The following is a 21093-nucleotide window of genomic DNA, read 5'->3' as shown; positions in this document are numbered from 1 at the left end:
TTGTTAATTTCCTACCACTTTGTTTGTAACTCTGTATTGTCTGTACTCTTCTTTTGCTCTTTTGTAAAAGGTTATCTGTCTGTTAATGTTTTCCTTCTATTTTTAAAATTTAAAAAAAAACAAATTAAACCAATAGTTTTTAATGCCAGACTGAATGTTTTTATATAAGCAGTAGCTAAATACATTGCTTTATGCAGTTATTGCAAGAGCAAAGAGAGCTCCAAAGAATGCATTACCACAAGTAAAATCTAAATGAAAGTACAAATCAGTTGACAAATCACACCAGGGCTGCCATTTATATCCTAACTAGTTGAGTTAGAAATACACTAAAAAGCTTTGCACCACAGGGAAATTGAAAATGTCATTCCTAATCCATCCTGTTGAAATATATACACATACAGAAGGGACAGCAGTGATTCATTCAGTAAACCGCTGAGTGGTGATCAGGAAAATACAAAGACAGGTACTGACCTCAGGGACCTCAGGTTGTGGTAAGGTAAAGAGATAACTAACCTTTTGTTAGAGTTCAATGGGGGGATATGTGCCCTGCAATAGAATAAGAATGGAGTCTAAAATATTTTAGATGTATTAGGAGAATTACTGCTGTAGAATAAATATTGTTCCTTCCAAAATACATATGCTAACTTCTAACATTCATAGTGATGGCATTGGGAGGTGGAGCCTTTAGGTGGTGATTCAGTCATGAGAGTGGGACCATCATGAAAGGAATTATGCCCTTATAAAGCAGACCCTAGAAAACTTCCCAGTATCATATCGAAGAAAAAAACAGCTGTCTACGAACCAAAAAATAGGCTTTCACAATACACCAAACCTATGAGCACCCTGATTTTTGAACTTCTCAACCTTAAAAAATATTTTTAAAAATTGTTATCATTTATAAACCACACAAATCATGGTATTTTGTGATAGCATGCAGGGCAAAGAGACATATCCTAGGAGCTGATATTCATACTGAACCCTAGAATGGCTTCTAACACAAAAACAAACAAGCTCAGTGGAAGGCATGTTCCAACTGTAGTCAGAGAATTCACCTGTCTCTACCCTTAAGCCCATACCAATCCAATAACTGTTGGAACTAATAGTTCTGCCAGTTGGTAAGGAAGGACTGCTCCTCCCCAGTCTTGCCTTACTAGCTTCTCTTCTCAGCATAGAAATGTGCACCTCTCTTCCATCTTTAAATTTTCTTTTGTTTCTCTAACTACTCCTATTACTTTTCTTCTCTCTTTTCCTTTATAATCAAGCTTTTAATAACACTAACACTATTCCCTCAAATCCTATTAATTCTTCTTACACCAATTAAATATTCTTACCCAAGTGGACAGTGATTCTAACTACCAAATTCACTTACTATCTTACCATATCTTCCTTAATTCCTTTATCTCCTTCTGTAGCTTTTCAAATCTCTCCATGACTGTCCACTGATTTTATTATAAAAATTTCTGCCAGCAGAACAACACATAAGGATAAAGGCTCTTCCTTCTAAGTGCTCCTTATTATATTATCTTCTGCTGTGAGAAATATTTTCATTTCAGAAACAAATGCTTAGAAAAATTAGATTCATGTACTTCACAGAAAGGTCTGAAAGAGTTTTTCACATTTAGTCACATAATCAATGGACAAATATGACTTAAGAAACACATGACAGAAGTCTTGGCCTTACCATTGCCTTTACTCTCAAACAAAGTTCATGGTCAAGAACAAACTCAAGTTTTTTTTTTTTTTAAGCCAAAGTTTTTAATCTCTGAGGATACAAAACTCTCAAGAAACAAAGGAACAGCCGGCTGTAGCATTTGAATTGACTTTTTCCACTGAGAACAATCAATAAATCTGTGAAAAGAAAACTAAACTTAAGGTATTGAGCTCTTGGGAGGCCAAGATTAGAAAACAATAACAAAGAAAGATGAGCACAACCACTCAAAGTTGCATTTTCCAGAGGTATATTCTTATATTAGAAAGGAAATCACGAAGCTTATCTGTACTTTGGAGTCTTCTTGGAACCAATGAGATGAAAAATCAAAATGAAGATATGGCTGTGATAAATTAATTACTACTTCCAACTATAATCATGAAAGCATGTTTTCAGGTAAAGGTAAACTGACAATACCACATCATGGACTTGTAATTTCGGTTTCCATTATCAGGATGTCCAAGAATGTCAAGTTCTGGATCAAGATTCGGAGGTCCCAGAGCATTACCACTCTAAAACACCTGGAGAACCCAATGAAAATTCTCTGAGAAGGCACCATCATCTTGGCAGACAAACTATTTATTTAAATATCTTTTAAATACAATAATCTAGCACAAACTTAAAGATAAAAAACTTAAGGGAAAAGATGTAAACAATAGTTAACAGTAATAACCACTAAACTATGGTATATTAAAATTATTGAACACAGACAACTTAAAAAATCAAAACAACTCAAAAAACCTGTATTTATTATGTTTAAAGAAATAAATGCTAAGATTGAAATTTGAGATGAAAACTGAAAACTATAGAAAAACAAATAAGACAAATAAATACAAGTAAAAGTCTGGAATATAATATCAGGAAAGAATACCTCAATGAATGATTTGAGTACTATCTTAGAGATAAAGAAAAAACTAGTTTTTAAATTTTTTTTAAATTAAAACATAAATTAAAAGAAATTTTCAGGACTGTAACATGGAAATTTCAGAACAGAGAGCTACTTAAGAAATACACTGAAAATTTGTGACAAATATTTCATTAAAACCCCAACAGAAGAAGGTGTCAGAAGCAATATTTAAAACAGAAAGAAGCTTACAGACTAAAGAAAGACACTGATCCACTAATTCAAGAAGACAAATGAACCTTAAGCAAGATACAGATAAGGAAAGGAACATCTACACACAACACATCAAAAGGAGTAGGAGCTGTGCACGGCGGTGCACAGCTGCAATCCCTACACTTGGAAGACTGAGGCAAGAGGATTGCCACAAGTTTAAGGTCAGCCTGGGCTACATAGTGAGTACTACATAGGGAGAGGCACGTGAGGAGGGACAGGGATACTAAGGAAATCTTAATAGCATCCAGTGTAAAAAGACCTTCAAAAGATCGAAAGTTATTATTATGGCTGATTTCACAAAGGCAGCAATGGAAGCCAGGAAAGAGTGGAATATCTCCAGATTTCCGATACAGAACAGAATTACCTGGCACTATTCTAAGATTCACACCTTATGTGAAAGAAATTTCAAAATCTTGGATGACATTACACTTTCATAAATTATTTAATAATATTTTAAATAATTACAAACCTTTCTTTTAAATTTGAAGGTAATCACCGAAAGAAAAAACATGTAATTTCCAAACTAGGAGCAGGCTGGGGTTGTAAATTCTGGCTGAACACTGTGTAGCATGAACAACACCCTGGCTTCAAGCTCAAGCCCTGCAAGGGGAAAAAAAAAAGTAGGTCTTTAAAAATAGAGTCATAATGAAATCCAATAAGGCAAGAAAGGAAAGAAAAAGAAACAAAGAAAGGGGGGACAAATATCAGAAAAAAAAAAAAAACAACATAGATTTGAATTCAATCAGTCAATTATTTCAGTAAATGCAGAGCACCTCAGAACTAGAAAGCCTTCCCCGCTGTCTCAGGAAGTGTTGCTAAAATGGAAGTCTTCTCTTGGGCACAGATGGAGACAAGCTGTCCTTGTACATTTTGCAGAGCAGAACAAAATGCAAGCTTCCTTGAAGCAACTTGGTCAGATGAATTTCATGAGAAAGTGAGGAGGAGGGGAAGCACCTAGGTCAACCGTGCCCATTTCTTGTTACAAAGTATATAAAAACATTTTTTTCACTTTTTAAATAAGAGGAATAGAGAAGAAGAGAGAGATAAAAGACAATATAATAATTGTTAAAGCTAAGGCAAAATCAGGACACTCCAATTTCAGTATTTAGTTTTCTAGTCTACACTATTGTGATGTATCTGAGGAGTGTAGGAAGAGACAATAAAAAGAGAAAAAGTGAGTACACATCTAAGGCAAGTCTTAAGAAAGTACACATCTAAGGCAGATCTGGTGTGGGTGTAAGATTTATAGTGCTGAAGTGAACTGCTTGACTTTGTAGAAATCAATGAGAGTAAATTCAATTTCAACTTTCTATTAAAATGACATAAATTGTAAGATGAAACCATATGTGCTAGGTGTATGGTCTGCATGTGGAATGTTTCCCAAAGGCTCATGTGTTGAAGGCTTAGTTCACTATGCTGCAATGTTTAGAGGCAGAGCTCTTGGAAGGTGGTTTGGTCCTTAGGGCTTTAACTTCAATGGATTAATCTACTGATACATTCCTAATTTGATGACATTAATGAGAGATGATGGAAACTTAGGAGATGGGGGTCTTACATGAGGGGGGTAGGTAATGATCTATTACCTTAGGGATTATATCTTGTCCCTGGCCCCTTCCCCATGGTTTTTTCTATTTCATGGCCACCATGAAGTGGGCAGCTTTGCTCTACCTTCTGCCATGATATATTGTCTCATCACAAACCCAGAAACAGGGTAACTGGCTGACCATGGACTGGAACTTCTGAAACCATGAACCAAAACAAACCTTTCACTTTAGACATTGTTTTCTCAGGTATTTTGTCACAGCAGTGGAAAACTGTCTACAATTCTAAGTTAGGGAGGAGCACAGAGAACGTCTAAACTATTTCCAGTGGCTGTTAAGACAAAAATAAAGACCATAGAAGATAAATGATTGAGAGAAATAGAGAAAAGGATTGGTTAATGTAAAATTTCTGACAGCATATTATTCTTCCAAGCTCTATCTCTACCCGCATTTCCCTGAAAAACATTGCACAAAATCACATTTTGAAAGACTGTATTTTTCAACTAACATTGAAAAGCAGTTTCAATCAAAGGATTCAAAAAGACCCACAAGAGATATCATCTCAATGTGTCCATCTTTTAAAATACATTTAAATTAGTGACTTCAGAAAGAGAAAAACATATCCTATCTTTAAAGACCACCAGTGAATTTTTTTACATGTCATCTTGGTGGTTAATTTCAGCACTTAACACTCCTCTTATGAACTAAACTATCATTCAGAAACTTAATAGGATTTTATTTTAAAACCTATGTATTTAACATATAGTTTAAATCTATTTTTTTTTTTTGGTTTTTCTTCCCATAGACACATATTATATAAGTGTCACAAGGTTGGTGGTGAGATGCCCCATTGAATTCTATTTAATGTCTCCACAAGAAAATTTTCAAAAGTAGAAAGTTACATGAAAATGAAAAGAAGGGGAAAAGCACTGCTCTTCATCATCACTGCTCGACAGATCTGGTGTAAGTATAAGATTTATAATGCTGAAGTGAATTGCTTGACTTTGTGGAAATCAATGAAAGTAAAATCCAATTTAAACTTTTTATTAAAATAACATAAATTGTAAGATGTGACTTTCCTGTCATAGTAAATCATCCAGACTGGAATGGATTGCTGGAGGTAGAACCAGAAGAACCATAATTTAAGTACATGGATTGCGCCATTGCAACTAGACTGTTGGCCTTTTCAGACTCAGAAAAGAACATTTAAGCCGACTCCATCACCACAAGTACACTAAACTTCAGTATAGCATTCTGCTTGTGTCAGTAGTCCCAAAGATGTGGATTGGTGCATCCAAGCCAAATACACAGTGACGTGTATCAATTACCAAAATTACTGGAATTTGGAAAGCAGCCATGCTATCTTTTTCCACTGCAGTGAAGCTTTAGAACTGGCAATGGTGCAGACTGTGCCCTTGTAGTATGGCACTGAACCAGCCCCACACTCCTGAGTATCTTGAATCCAATCCTAAAGAAGCAAAAGCAAATTAAAAAGAAAAAAAAAAAACAAGAATCATATGCTTTTAGGAATTTAACATAAAACTCACAAGACATCCTTAAGGATCCAGAAGGTGAGGAGGAAATCATAACCTAAATTCACCAGGGAATTTACAAACTAGGCCCTGAGCTCAGGGTTCTCTCCCTGGACTCCTCTCCCTCCTAAGGTAGCAATACCCCCAGGAGAGCATAAGCTTAGAAGGAAAAATGGCATTTAAGGGTATGGTACTAAAAAAACAAAAGACAAGAAACAACAACAAGATTAATGAAAGAAACATTAGAAATGTAAGCTAAGCATAAAATCAAAAATTGATTATGTGATGCAGAAACAAAAATGTTAAAGAAGAGTCGTGAAAGACAGCATGAATTCAGCAGAAAATGAATTTAAGCAGCTGAAAAACTGACTAAAACAAACCATCTCAGGACTCAGGGTGAGTTGACAGGTGGAATAGATGTGGAACATTATGAACATAATATACCAGAAAAATAAGAATAGAGCAATACCATCTGAACAGTAATGTAATGGGGCTACCACAACAAGATGATAAAGAAATCAGAAGGGAGTATATACCTGAAGAATTAATAACTGCCCATTTCCTAGGACTAAAAATGAAACATCTCAAATTATAAAGACTGATAGAATTCCAAATTGCAAACAAATGATAGAGAAAGAAAAGAAATACAAAATCTGGACATCAGTGTGGCAAACTCAGTGACTTCAAAATCTAAGAGAAAAGACTAAAAGATTCCAGAAACAAAGAGCAATTTAACTATAAAGAATAAAATTTAGGTTGTTTTCAGCATCCTGAGATAATGAAAAATATTTTGCAGTGTTTCAGGAAAAGAACATGGAACACAGAAATGTATATCCAATAAAGCTATGATTTAACATGAGAAGGTAATAACCATATCCTGTGTATGCAGAGCTTTAGAAGATAAAACCACAAGACATGTTGTGAAAACACTCAAAATAGTCACCTTACCAGAAAGGGGGGCACATATGTGGGAATACATGTAATAATCCAAAATTTAAAAATGATGATACTCACTGGACCTTCTTCAGGAAAGAGGGAGGTAAGAGCTATAGGAGGTAAGACTCCAGTTCACAGGCAAAGAAACTGAGGTACAGACAGGTTAAGAAATGTCTCAGAAGCAGTGCCAGCATTCAGGTACTCATCACTCAAAAACCATAGTCTTCAGAAAAAATGTACAGATATTTATAAAATTAGCAATTGCAAAATGGAAATAGGCATAAATACAGTAAGTCTCAGGTGGGCATCGGATTAAAGAATTGTAATGTATATATCTTCGTGTATATGTAACAAACCTAAGAGAATTTGATTTATTCAGTGGGAGCAGGGAGAAAAGAAAAAAGTGAACAAATAAATTTAAGTATGATAAAGGGAATATATGAATTAGGTGAATTCCAATATGTCAGTAATTAAAATTAACTTAAGTGTTAAACTAACCAATAAAAAGTAAGGTATCAAATTGTTTTAAAAACAAAAAATAAAATAAAGGAATAAATTATCTACACACACAAAACAGAATTGTTGAAAATGAAGGAAAGGAAAAAGGTATCATAGACAAGTATGTACCGAAAGAAAGCCAGAGAAGTATTTTAGTGTCAGATGAGACTGAATTCAAAGGCAAAGTCACATGGGAAGATATGAATATTATACACAGGTAAAAAGAATGTGAATCAAAAGATATAATGATTATATACCTAAATGTACTGAACAATATCTCAAGTAATGTGTTAACCTTTATTGAATGTCTATCATATTCATAGCACTGTTCTAAGACCTTTATTCATTTCATCCTCAATATCCCTGCAAGGTAATAGTATTATTCTCTGGTTTACAGAGAAGAAAACAGGCACAAAAGCTTAAGGGACTTACGTAAGAATGCTCTCAAACAATCTAAGAAACGTTCTCAACCTGCTTTCTGCTGCTATTCTAGACTGTAACTTAACAAGTGACAGGTTTCTAAGGAGATAAGTCAAGAATAAAATGAATTTACTTGAAGCTTTAGCAGGCCCTATGGAAGTTAATGGAATAGCTGCACAACAAATAAAGTAAGAGAATAGGAACACCAAATTATGACTTGCTAGCCACCTATTTTCATAAATAAAATGTTACTGAAAGACAGCTATATTCATTCACTTACATATTTTCTATGGTTGCTTTTCCATTACTAGAGCAGAGCTAAGTTATTATGACAGAAATTATATGGTCTTCAAAGCCTAAAATATTCACTGTCTGTCCTTTAAAGAAACTTCCAGCACCTACTGCAAAAGACACAAACAACAAAATTTACCAAATCATCACTGGTAGATGAAACATTTTACAGGCTGGGTTTAAACATCTTCCAAAAAGTGCTTACTTTAACACTCTTAATCTCACCTATATTGAACAATACCAAACTACCCAAAATATAACCATACCCACACTATTAGAGAATAAAACTAAGCTGAGGACCAAATCAATAAGATGAAAACCATGCCTTAAGAAATGGCCTATGAGTGTGACAGATAAATGCATGGACCTTTGATGTTAGAAGTCTAAATCAATAAATGATCTCAATGCCACTGTGAACACTGGTCAACAAGTGTTTAATAACCACTTGCTGCACAATTATTTGAAGTATTTCCTGTATGTCTCTTAAAGGGAAAGAATAAAATATAACAGACATGAACTTGGGCTTTGAGAGGAACAGCAAGGCATACACTGTCCCTTAGCAATGCATGTCTTAGAGGGAGGCCATTTAACTGCTCTGTGTCTCCATTTCCTGATTTATGAATTGAGGCTGATGATAATACCAAGCTGATAATAGCATTAGTGAGAGTAATAAGTGATATCATATAAATAAAAAGAGTTTAGCATCATTTCTAGAACATAGGAAGTTTTTGTAGATGCCACTGAACACTAGTACCTACAGGGAATACTTTGGGATATATACTATATTTGAGAAATCACCATGACTTCAGGAACAAGGTACTTTAAGGTTACTTTCTTTTATCACCTTTTTCCTGCTATCACAGCAGGATCCACAATATTTTGAAAGTACAGGATACCACTGTCCACTATTTTTTGTTCACTAATATCCATGTGTAGAAACAAGAACACTATGAAGAAGGAGAAAAAGCTGACATCATAATAAGGGAAGAATAGAGCTCAAAACATAAAGAAATCCACCTTTAGGAGGCTATCTTGTATTTAGTTTTGTACCTCCTAATAATGACTTTCAAGAATGATAGGGCAGAAACATTTTATGATCAATAGTGTAGAAAGGCAAGAGCTTAGTACTGATATTCTCTCTCGTAAGAAATGGATTTTAAGAATAGAAGTGAAAAGAATTGTTTCTCTTAAACCCTAACAATGACACTGTAGATCAGAAAGCTGTACCTCATATCTCAATCTCACCAGGGATGAAAAGATAATAGAAAATGGGGTTATCAGATTCCAAAGTAACAAAACTTTACCAGAGCATAAGGAATCCATTTTTATTACCCAGGCATCAAAAATTAAACTAGAGCAAGAAACACTGAAGTTCATGACTCCAAGAACTGGTTCAAGAGCAGAACTTGGACGGGGCATATGTAACCAATGACACTTTGGGAGGAAATTTAATTTTACATATCTCTGGTGATCATTTTAATTTGGACATCCAAATTCAAAGAATCACCATGATCTCTGTAACAAGCGAAACCTAGAGAGGAAGATTAGAATACTTCATCATTTTAGGTGATGCACCTTACAAGGCTATGTTTCTCTTTTGGAGATTGGGAATATTATCTATTATATACACAGTACTGTCATAGTCATCTAATATATACAGTACTATATATAGTACTGTTTGATTCAGTTAGCATTATATCATGGGTTTCATCTCACCTGGGATTTCATATAAAACGTGGCAACCTCTTGTGTAATCACTGGAAACTTTTAAACCCAGCATCTGGTAAACTCTTTTCCTCTTGTGCTTTATAGAGTAGCTTGTCTAGTCAGTAATTACCAGAATTGATAATTTCAATTCAGGGAATGATATAGAAGCATTTTCCAAACAAATTTTGAAAAATCAATAGTTTAAATTGTATTACTATTATTGCCAAATATTGCACTGGTTGTGTTAAAAATTGTATTTAAGTAAATTATACTATAACTCCAAAAGAAAAATAATTAGAACAATTTCATTTTAATACTCCATCTACTGATTCATTTTCTGTTCAGACAGATAAGAAAAAAGATTTTCTTTGTTTTCTGACCATTTTTACTGACCTAGGGCTAACTGCATGCAAAACATATATCTATGTTCATTTTCAAAATCATAGAAGAAACACCAAACAATTTGGAATTTAACACTGATTTTGTTCTGACATTTATTTAATGAAATATTTTTTAAACAGTAAAAAAAAGTCACATCACATCATAAAATCTCATTTCTGTCAGCACTGCTAGAGCTAATGCAATCAAATAGAATAAACAGTAAAAGGCCTATTAAAAAATGAAACACTGTTTCCAGGGGTGACTGTTATTTTTCAAACTTGTTCCTTGGGTTGTATCTTATCACATTCCTGTTTACACTTTATCCAGGATGTGAGATTGGATGATTTGCCTGTCAGATGCTGAAGCCTGAGTGAAATAAACAGTTTTCATTTTATGCCATAAAACTTCAAACCAGAAGGCCATCAAAATAACTCAGGGGTAAAACCAGAACACAAAGCAGTCCAAATTGAACATTTTTCAATCTCCTTTCACTTCACAATACCAAACGGGGCTGAACACATATGCAGAAAACATCAATCAGCCTTAGACCACACCTGTGGAAGCCTTGACCTCCACAGACTTCTGTTATTCTGCATGGATTTTTTTCCTTAGGTAAACTCACGTGATTGATTATCAGCTGCTAAAGAAGACATAAGGATTCACACACACTGCTGTGGTTTGACTGAAAGTAAAGCCATGTACCACTTTGTGGGTATTTTCAAATAAGAATAGCCTTCTCTTCGGTTTTCAACGTTTGTTCTATTCCTTACGCTCCAACTACATTGAAAAAAAAATTTTATGTAGAAAAATAAGCCAAGGATTACCTAGTAAAGAATTTTGCCATTCAGCTCCTTAAAGAGCATTAATGTTAAAGTGACAATAACCTTTTGATTACAAATAAATTTTGGTTATAATTTTTCATAATTGCCACAAAAATAATTTTTAAAATCTTTTAAAATAATTTACATACAAATTAACCTATGGACCAGGATTATAGTTTAGAAATAAAGCGTTAGATGCATGAGGCCCTGGATTCAATCCCCAGCACCCACTCCCTCAAAATTAATATTTATGTGTATTATTTTTATAAATACCTTTAGCAATTAATAGAATTAAAAGCAGAGGAACATGAAAAGCAGAGGAACAGAAAGACTTTTCCTATGTCTGTCTCTTTCTCATCTTTTTGTATTCATAGTTGGTGGGATTTGGGAACACATAAAACTGCTTTTAAGTCTGTCAAAGCAAGAAAGCCAAACGTAGGCGTAGTGACACTTGCCATACATAGACAGAGGAATGCCACTACCAGCTGTTCTCTTCCCTGTCTCCAAAGAGAGCAACATCTTGCCACTGCAATGTCCTGCTATGTCAAATCTTAGTAAAATAAATAAAAATCCAAATTATCCTTTACAAGCAAGAGAATTCTGCCCTTGGCAACAGGCCTAGACAAATTGATGGGCACTGTGCTAAGAGAAATAAGCTGGTCATAGGGGGAGAAACACTATATGATTCCCCTTGCAGGAGATATCTCAAACAGACTCACTGAAACAGGGTCAAGTGATGACTGTGTGGTGCTCTGGGGAGGAAAAATTGGAAGTCTGGATTATGTCAGGTGAGAAGTGCTGGGGAATCTGGGATACCACCTGGTGTCCATAGTCAACAATATGTACTGGGCACTTTAAATTTCCTTAGAGGGTATACCTCGTGTTATATGTTCTTATCACAATAAAAAAGAAAAGAAAGTAGGAAGTAATCACCAGATTAAATCAGAAAACCAGGATGTAGACTGGACCTGTTTTTAAATGTGCTGAAATGGAGAAAGTCATTTAACTTCTTTGATTTCATTGTCTTGATTTATAAGAACAAAAATGATTACAGTCAACTTTTCCAACATATTCCACTATTTCAATGATTCATTAAATATTTACTGGGCCCTAAAATAAATAAGCCACAAAGGCAATAAGGAAACTCACATGCTCATTAATCTATAAAAGATCTTCTATAGAAAGTGAAAAATTTTTTATGTAAAGAACTTTTCAAATATCCCCAGCATCTACAGCACACACAATTATGACTTTTAAAAGTCATTGTTTTAATTATATAAATTCAAACTTCAGAAAACAAAACCATCTTTTGGTTTTGAAAGGTTATACACTGTAAAATGTCTAATGAGAATATGAGATAGACAAGAAGATTGTAATTGCAACATAATTGAGGATCAATTTTCTCTGCTTTATCTGTGGTTAACAGGTATGAACCTCATTTTCCCTTTGCAGAACATGTATCACTTATATTATGACGGCAACCACTAAGAAGCAGTCCTGAGCAGGACTTAAATTAATCAATTGGCTTTTCCTGTTCACTTGTAAATCCGTTCAAGGCCTAGGTTCCTTGTCTGGAGATGGACAGCAGACTCATAGTAAGTGAACCTCTGTGGGTCACTAATCCCTACTAAAACCTGTAATGGCAGATGAAGCTGGAAAACCTCAAAGGGTAAGGCAATATCAGAGCCAATGACAACTGGATCTGATCTCAATTAGATAAAGACTATAGCCTCAGGCATTTCACTCTTGTGTGAATTAATTTAATACCTTACTTGGAGAAGTCCTTGAATAATTCCCCCCTTCTTGAGTACTCCCCTCCCTTCTTCTGATAACCAAATAAATACAGGCCACCCAGAGAAGGTCTTGGTCTTAGCCCCAAGAGAATCTTGAATTTCATGAGAGGGCTTTGATCATCCTAGAGTTCTGAAATCATTCCATTCACCTCTTTTTATTTAGCCTTTGCCATACACTCATTCAGGAGACTGTGGACCTGATCAGCCCACAATAACTAAGGGATATTACTAACCCAATAATATTACCTATTCCAAAAATGAATCTAGTACTTAATACTACATCATTTCATTTTCCATAACATATACCTACCTAAGTATTTAAAGATGTATCAAGTCTCAAAAATCAAATCTCCTGAGAGAGGCCTACTTTCTCCACTTTAGACTCTACATCCTGCTCTGTCCTGCTCCTGCTCCTGCTCCTGCTCCTGCTCCTGCTCCTGCTCCTGCTCCTGCTCCTGCTTGGCCTCTTCTATTTTCCTAAATCACTCTCACCTCCTCACAAACCCCATGTGTATTTAGTATGCTGATAATGTTCTCACCTCTCTTGTATCCAACTAGAATACAAAGCCACAGTGTTATGTCTATACATGTGTGCCCCAAGGTTCACATGTTAGACGTTGAATCCCAAAGTTCCTATTTTGATGGTATTTGGAAGTAGGGTCTTTAGAAGGTAAAGCCTCAGGAACACTAAGAAACAAAGTTATTTTCTGTGTAAATTATCTAGTCTGTGGTGTCATGTATAGCAACACAAAATGAGCCAGGATAGATATCTTGTGTTTGCATGTGTGCTATAGGAGTTGAACCCTGGGCCTTGCATCTGCTAAGCACACTCTGCCAATGAGCTACACTTGGAGCCTCCTAAAACAGGGGGTTAAGCCCCAAATACTTGTTTTATTCACTGATGTTTCCCATATGCTTACTTAAGACCACCTGCTACAGAGCTGATAAGCAATAAGTAATTTTTCAAAGAGTGAATGAGTGTTATTTTTAAAGTTAGATGTGTTTTTCTATCATGCCCAGATATATTAGCCACATTTTCCATCAGTAAGACACAATACCCAACACCCACAATTTAAAAGAGGAGAGGTTTAATTTAGCTTACGGTATGGGGGACTCAGTCAGTAGTCAGCTGGTTTCAAGGCAGAGACATCATGGCGGAAGGAATGATGGAGCAAAGCTGCTTAGTACATGGCAGCTGGGAAGCAGAGTAGGGAAGAGTGCCAGAAAGAAATGGATGAAGGATCTCATTAGCACCAAAGTCGCACCTCCATGACACACCCAGACACACTCAGGAGTGCCCTTGACTAATCTGCTACTCATTCCTTAATCCAATGCAGTTAACCCCCAGGATTAACAGTCACACTAGAAATATGGAAATACAAATATAAAATTCAGGAAGAATTAGAATATGCCCAACCTTGCTCTAGTTATGATGGTAGCATCAGAGTATTTATGGGAAATAGCACAGACTTTCATAATAATAATAGTCATACATTTAAGCAAATTGATTTGGAGTTTCCACCAGGTTTCCTGAAAACCATTTCATCTTGGAGATCTATCTGTATCCAGGTTATGAGTTTAGCCCAGGATACTTTTTGTTTCCTAGCAGAATGTTTTTTGTAAAAAAAGGAAACAGAAAGTTTGGAGGATTAAACTGTAATGACATTTATTGTTTACTTACCAAAAAGGAGTAAACAGTCCCAGAGTTCAACAAAGTTATGAAGGATTCAGGCTCATTCCGATTTTCTGTTTCTCCCTCCTTAACTTGTTAAGAGTTTTCTTGCTCTGTTTTGTTCTGTGTTTTGTTTTGTTTTGTTTCGTTTTGTTTTGCCTAGAGATTCCTGGTTACAAAGTGGCTACCATACCAAAGACATCGCACATGCCCTCAAAAAACAGCACAGATGAATAACAAGGCCATATGAAGATGATACCACTTACCATTAAAAAGAACAAAGCATGTTCTTTGTAATATTACATTATCAATGGTTAAGAACACACATAACTAAGATTTTACTGTTTGGAGAAATGGGGAAATCTGATTCAAACACCGGAAGAACTTATTCTAAGGAAGGAGAAATCTACTCAAATGTAGATGAGTATACTTTGCTCCAGCAGTTTCAACCACAGAAATCCTTCCAAAGTAGCTGAAAAATTCAAATTTATATGTAAGTATATTCACTATATAGCAAATCTGTAGCTATTATAACCACTAAGTTTGGGTGTTGAATTTCTTTCTACTTATAAATTCATCAGCTACCAGCCAATGGAGACTCCCATTGGCGATTTATCCTCAGCAGCCTCAGCTTTACATGAGGTCCTCCCCACATTCCCTCCTCTGCTCCTCCCCTGGTGGTACTCATGACCTCCTTTTGACTCCTTAGGCAGAACAGTTTGATTATCCACATTCCTTTGGTTCACAGCTTTAGAGCCTCGCTGAATTCCACCAAGGAATTTTCTTAAAGAAAGACAATTTTGTACCTAAAATAAAGTCCAGGGCCAGCTTTTAATATTATTTTTCCCAACTTGGCTGCATTTAGATTTTGGAGCTTATGAGGCAGAGTATTTGGATCATCATCTAAGTTGATTAGGGTGACAGGGCAAGGGAACAGAGCCACACAGTGATTGAAGATAAAAATATTATTATCTGTCTGTGGCCTAGAAGCTCAACTGGTATCATATAATTTCAAGTATTATTGATATAAGAATGATATAAGGACCTCCAAATGATGTAAGAGAAATATAACTCCCAACCTGCTAGAGATGTCTGATGGCCGAGTTTGTGTTCCCCAAAATTGAAGAATGATTTCTAAGGCACAATGGAGGTAAAGAGTAGGAAATACTTATTGAAAGAAAGATAGCTTCTGCCTAAGAGAGACAGAAGGGGCTCCAGAAAGGGGGTTGCCCATGAACCTACTTCTCAGGGGAAGTTTTACAGAGCAAAATCACAGGGTAGGTAGGGAATCATGAAGTGGGTATACAGTGGGACAAAACCATGGTCAACCAATAAGATTACAAATATAGTGACTTAGGTCACATTGATCTAATGAGGAAGCGAGTACCATAGCAATCGCGCATGGAAAGAAGAAGGACCTTCCCTGAAAAGGCTGGGTCAAGGTCTTAGTCCTCCACCCAGGTGATTAATGCCTATTTAAAATATTGTTATGATTTGTGTCTGGATGTCCCACCAAAGCCTCATGCAGTCTGGGTGGACAGACTTTTTGGGGGCAGCTCAATCTAGAGTTTGTGATTGATATGTGGTCCAATGCTGGGATTAAGGGTGTGAGTGCTACACCTGCCTTAGGGTAGGTAGTCTCCTTACAATATAAGGCACAGAAGGAGGCTTGTCCCCTCTCTCCCTTGTTGCTTTTGCTGTCTTCTGCCCACCATGAATTGCTCCCCTCTGCGAGGACACCCAGCCCTGCAGCTAGTTATGGACTAAAACCTGTACAAACTGTGAGCTAAGTAAGATTTTCTCCTTTGACTTTGGGTACTGGGTATTTTGTGTCAGCAATGAGAAAAGTAACAAGACAAATAGCAATCATTAATGTTTATCCCTGGGAATGTAGGTATAGTCACTCCATCTTTGTTTTGAGGCCTGACCTTTAATGAATGTACCTCCACCCATAGTTGGGATGAGTTCTCATCTTCTACACTGAATCCCTTGAGGGCTTGGCTCTGTCTGGCTGCCTATAATATTTCTACCTAACTTAGCTGTTATCTTGTTACTTTCCTCTCATTGCTGAGACAAAATACCTGACACCCAAAATTAAGGAAGGAAAAGGTTTTCTTTAGCTCACAATTTGTGGTGGTTTCAGTGCATAGTCAGCTGGCTCCAGGGCAGGGTGACATGGTAAGGGACAATAGTTCAAGGTGGCAGAAGACAGCAAAATCAGCAAGAGCAAAGTGGGGGGCAGGCCTCTTTCCCTCCCTTATATTGTAAGCAGGCTACCCCCACTCAGGGTAATACTCACACCATCTCCGGGCCCTCCTCTTGCACAGGATAAGGATATTTACAGAGAACACCTCCTACTGAGTCGCTTAGTTAAACTTCTAAGCTTCTCAAGTTGACACATGAATCAACCATAACAGATGTCTACAATATTAGGTCCTATTCTGAAGGTATTTCATGAAACAATCAAAGAAGTGCCTGGGTCAGTATAGCAGGCTGCAGGCTTTTATGATATCAAAGGCTGCAGGCTAAACTGCTTTTCTGGTTAGCCAAGTAACTCATACTTATTGTAAACAACTACAGCATTGATTATAAATACACCCTACTTTTAATTGCTAAATTTGAAACTTTTAAACAGAAAATTGTTAGAAACCTGAATGTATATGAATATATGTCAGGGAAAACTATTCAACAATGCAAAAATTGATTTTTAAAACAGTCCATAATGTCTGTGGACACCTAGGGATTATCACCTTTTAACAAAAATATACAAAGAGATGAATAAATACATAACAATAATACATTTGTTCCTTTATCCAAGCTCAAAGGGAGAAAAGTTGACTGAATTAAGTGAATGTTCTAATAAACAGCTCAGATTAGTCCAGCAAATACCATTCTATAAAACAGGACACTTCATCTTTATTAAAAAAAAAAAAAATAAAACCTAATTCTTGATTTTTTTTTTCCTTTTTGCTTATTTGCAGATCACATCTGCTTCAGTTTTAAGGAGGATTTTTTCCATTGAAAAATATGCAAACAAATGACCATCTACTAGAAATGGTTAGAATTTGCAGGAAAATATCAAAATATGGGTGTCCCCGCTGGCCTGGGGCATTTCTGAAGCTTTCTTTGGACAAAGAAATAGTAAAAGAGCCATGCACCTGTGCTCCCAGCTACTCAGAAGGCTGAGGTAAGAGAATTGCTTGACCCCCAGGAGTTCAAGGCCAGCCTAAGCAGTATAGCAAAATCCATTTCAGAAAAAGAGGAGAGGAGAAAAAAAGGGAAGAAAGAGAAAAAGAAGAGGGAGGGACAGAGAAAGGGAGAAGGGAATCTCTGCAGGAAAATAATTCATATAAATATAATGACAAATGCAGCAGGAGTGTGAGTAAGGTGCAGATAACTACTAGAAGAAAATAACTTTTATTTACGAAATATAGTTCATTCAAGTAAATTGAAGAAAATCGCAGATTCGGTCATTTGATCACTCAACAAATGTATCAAGGAAACAATTTCCACTCTCTTCCAGCTGAGGCATTATAACGGTCTCTCAAATATAGATACAATTTTATAGGCTCAAAATATAGTTCAACAAATAAAATGACATCAAAGAGCCTAGTGTTTTGAACTATGCATTAGATATATAGCACAGTTTTTATAAAAGGTACTGGAAATATTTGACTGCATTTGTGCATCAAAATAATTTTACACATGTCATATGTAACACCAAGATAACCTGCAAAAAGAATTGTCTCTCTAGACCAGTGCATAAAGATTGCATCTTTAGAATTTTGATGCTCCATTACACCTAGAGTGATATAAACACTAATCAGCTAGTGACATTTTAAAGACAGTATTTACATATGCTAATCAACAGTATTCTGCTGAATTTTCTTGTCTGACTGTACATTCAAAGAACCATCACTCCAGGTGACTACTGTATGCATATAAATGGTTTTCACGATCAGTATGTGACAAGTTGCTTTCTTCCAAATGGTTTGAAGTTGCAGTCATAAAGACATGTTGATGTTCTTTTTCTCCCACTTGGTTGGAATGTACTGTATGACAGGTTTGTTTGTCTGCATCTAGGGTTTTACCACAGTGTCACAATGCAATGAAGTTCTAACAACAACAAAAGGTTCTACTGCTTAGGAGTCTACTGCTTTGTGAGCTTGTGTGGGCAGGAGTCCCGCATAGGTACACAGTGCTTAGAAATGCATGGAGAAGAGATGTAGGCTACTATACATCACAGGGAGAAAAGCAGAGTAAGTTAGCTGTTCCTACCCAGAACTGGATAAAAATAACCTAGAGGCCAGGCTTTCAGAAGCTGATACCCCTGCCTCCTTCCTAGCAACACTATCTTGACCTTCAGCTAATGAGGCTGTCCTTGAAGATAACAAATCCCTGAAGTGCCTCCAGGGAAACAAAATGAGTTCTTGGAAGACACTTCCCCCAAGTTGCTAATTTCTGAGTCATATGAGCCTCGAGGATAAAATCTAGATTACATGATTATGCCCTGATGACCTTAAAGACCTGGGCCATGTAGGACAGACAATACCCCAGACCTGGCAAATATCAAATAGGGAAGAGACAAAGGCTCACTGAACTAGAGAGTAAGTTCATTTATTCAACGTCATTTATTAAGTGGCTGCTGTGTGGCAGGCCCAGGTGCTTCCCTTAGTCACCATGCATCATACTATACCGCTACCCTTTACATAGCGCTCTCAACCATCCAGCCATCACCACTGCCTCCAAGGCAGGGACCTTGTCATATGAGCTTACACTGCTGTGCACTCAGTAATACACACGGATGAATAAATGACAAAGATGTAAAATACTGTACAAGGAAATGTAGACAAGAGAAGCAGGAAAGAACACCACAGAAGGTGTGTTATTCTAGCTTAGCCTTAAAGAAAAAACAAACAGAAGAGAAGAGTGCTCCAGATAAAGGCAGCAATGTGCTGGGTTAGGAGAAGGGAAATTGCGGGCATTTTGAAGGAGCCGGCAGTGGATATTGGTTGGTATACAACACCGGGTCTCAACCTCCCTGGACAATGCTGTCATCAGCCCCACTCGCCTCGTCCAGCACACGGAGAGGGCGTGGCAAGCTCGACCCACGGGAAGTTCTCAGGACTATCCCTGGGTAAGAAACATTATTTATTAAGTGCATGACGAAGACAGAGAAGGAAGCAGAGTCATAAAGGAGGTTATGTTTGGGGTCCTCCAACCCCTCAATGGCCTAATTTTCTACCTGATTGGTCTCACTACCTTATCCTTGTCCCCAAAAGGCCTCTGCTGATGTGGTGGTTATAGCTTAATCCTCTTAGCTGAGAGACCTCCTGTGTCAATCTTCCATTTAATCATGTTCTGCCCAATTCAGCATACAGTGACTTCCGCGTGGAAGCCAGGGCGTCACTGCAGATGCCAGGACGAATGGCTACCCCTCCTCGAGGTGCTCGCAGTCTAAAGCCCCTGCATTCTGATATCTGAGTGCTGAGTGTTTTTCAGAACTAAAGAAATTGTCACTGGCATCAAAACAGGGGGACATTCCGAAGCAAATGTCTTGCCCTATATTCCTAAAACACCCCCACTTAAAAGTCTGCTCTAAAATCAATCGTTCCCATTGACTTCCAATTTCCTGCGCATTGAATATGTAATATTCAAAGAGGAAATCACAGCTGGATATGCTAAATTCATCTACAGGGACCTGTGATTTTTTTTTCAGTAGAGACTTTTTTTTAATAATCAGAACAAATGACGCAGGACAAAATGTGAGTAACGGGGGGCCGGGGAGTGGGGGAGTCTAAGTAACTCTCCCAGAAAACCAACGATTTTCTCCCTGAAGAAGTCAGAACCCCATGTATCCCAATGCATCCCCAGGATTTTGTGAGGAGCATCGGTGGGTATGATCCACTGCAGCCAGGTCCAAAGGTGAACAAATGCCCATGACCCCCAGCTGGAGCAAGAGCAGCCTGACCTCCCTGGCCAAGGCTCCCGAAGGGAGGGCACGAAAAGCAGGCAGAGGGAAAGGCAAGGGGAGAGTGGGCGCACACACTGTGGCCTCGGCCTGTGCCCAGCTGTGACCCCGTCCGGAAGCACACGCTGCTGCCCCGCGCTAGGCTGCAGCCCCACCCTTGCAGCCGAGTGGGCAGTGCGGGTACATCCGGGCCTCTCCCTCCTGCCACCCTTCCCACCATCTACTCCTGAGCTCCCCAGGCAGCTCTGAGAGTCACAACCCAAAAGTGCAGAGAAGCTGGAATGAGCTACGGCACCGGATAAAAGAAAGAAAACGGTCTGGAAGAAAAAAAGAATTTTGCAAAATGGAAGGATCTAAGAAGTTTAGGACTCAACCTTTGAAAGGTTCACGTCACCAAGATCATCAAAAAGGTGTAGTTCACCGAGGAACCCCCAGGGGCCGCTGCGGCGGACCGGGGCTCTCGGCTCCAGGAGGTGGCGCCGCGCACGCGTCCCCGAGAGTGCGGGAGCGCTCACACTCGCCCACGTGACCGAGCCGCGGGGCCGCGCCCGAGCACCATGGCGACGGCGCGCGCAGAGCCCGGGTCCGGGCCGGCGGGGGGCGCCCGGTTCTTCTGTACCGCAGGGCGCGGCCTGGAGCCCTTCGTGATGCAGGAGGTGCGGGCACGACTAGCGGCCACGCAGGTGAGTCGGCGCGCTGCGGCCC

The 21093-nt window shown here is 37.8% G+C and overlaps 1 protein-coding gene and 1 long non-coding RNA gene across 5 annotated transcripts in view; one reads left to right on the top strand and one right to left on the bottom strand.

Annotated features, from left to right (window-relative positions):
• LOC102016638 overlaps positions 1-14552 on the bottom strand; it is a 32204-nt gene extending 17652 nt beyond the window's left edge. Inside the window, exons 1-3 of one of the 2 annotated variants that reach the window (XR_001235339.1) lie at positions 14427-14552; positions 3295-3425; positions 2126-2229 (exon numbers count right to left, since the gene is read on the bottom strand). This is a non-coding gene — a long non-coding RNA (uncharacterized LOC102016638). The remainder of the gene's footprint in view (positions 1-2125; positions 2230-3294; positions 3426-14426) is intronic. The other variant, XR_001235340.1, reaches the window with a different exon arrangement.
• Positions 14553-20770: 6218 nt separating this feature from the next.
• Positions 20771-21093, top strand: part of Thumpd2 (THUMP domain containing 2) — a 40490-nt gene continuing 40167 nt past the window's right edge. The window contains exon 1 of one of the 3 annotated variants that reach the window (XM_013517627.1): positions 20771-21071. In XM_013517627.1, coding sequence (XP_013373081.1) covers positions 20946-21071 — 126 coding nt within the window. In that variant the 5' untranslated portion in view covers positions 20771-20945. The remainder of the gene's footprint in view (positions 21072-21093) is intronic. The other 2 variants (XM_005390906.2, XM_005390907.2) reach the window with 2 other exon arrangements.

The sequence above is a fragment of the Chinchilla lanigera genome, unplaced genomic scaffold (assembly GCF_000276665.1).
Source record: "Chinchilla lanigera isolate Chin_1 unplaced genomic scaffold, ChiLan1.0 scaffold00040, whole genome shotgun sequence".
Taxonomy (NCBI): Eukaryota; Metazoa; Chordata; class Mammalia; order Rodentia; family Chinchillidae; genus Chinchilla; species Chinchilla lanigera.
The sequence above is the reverse complement of the archived record's forward strand: the minus strand, read 5'-3'. Positions and strand labels throughout refer to the sequence as shown.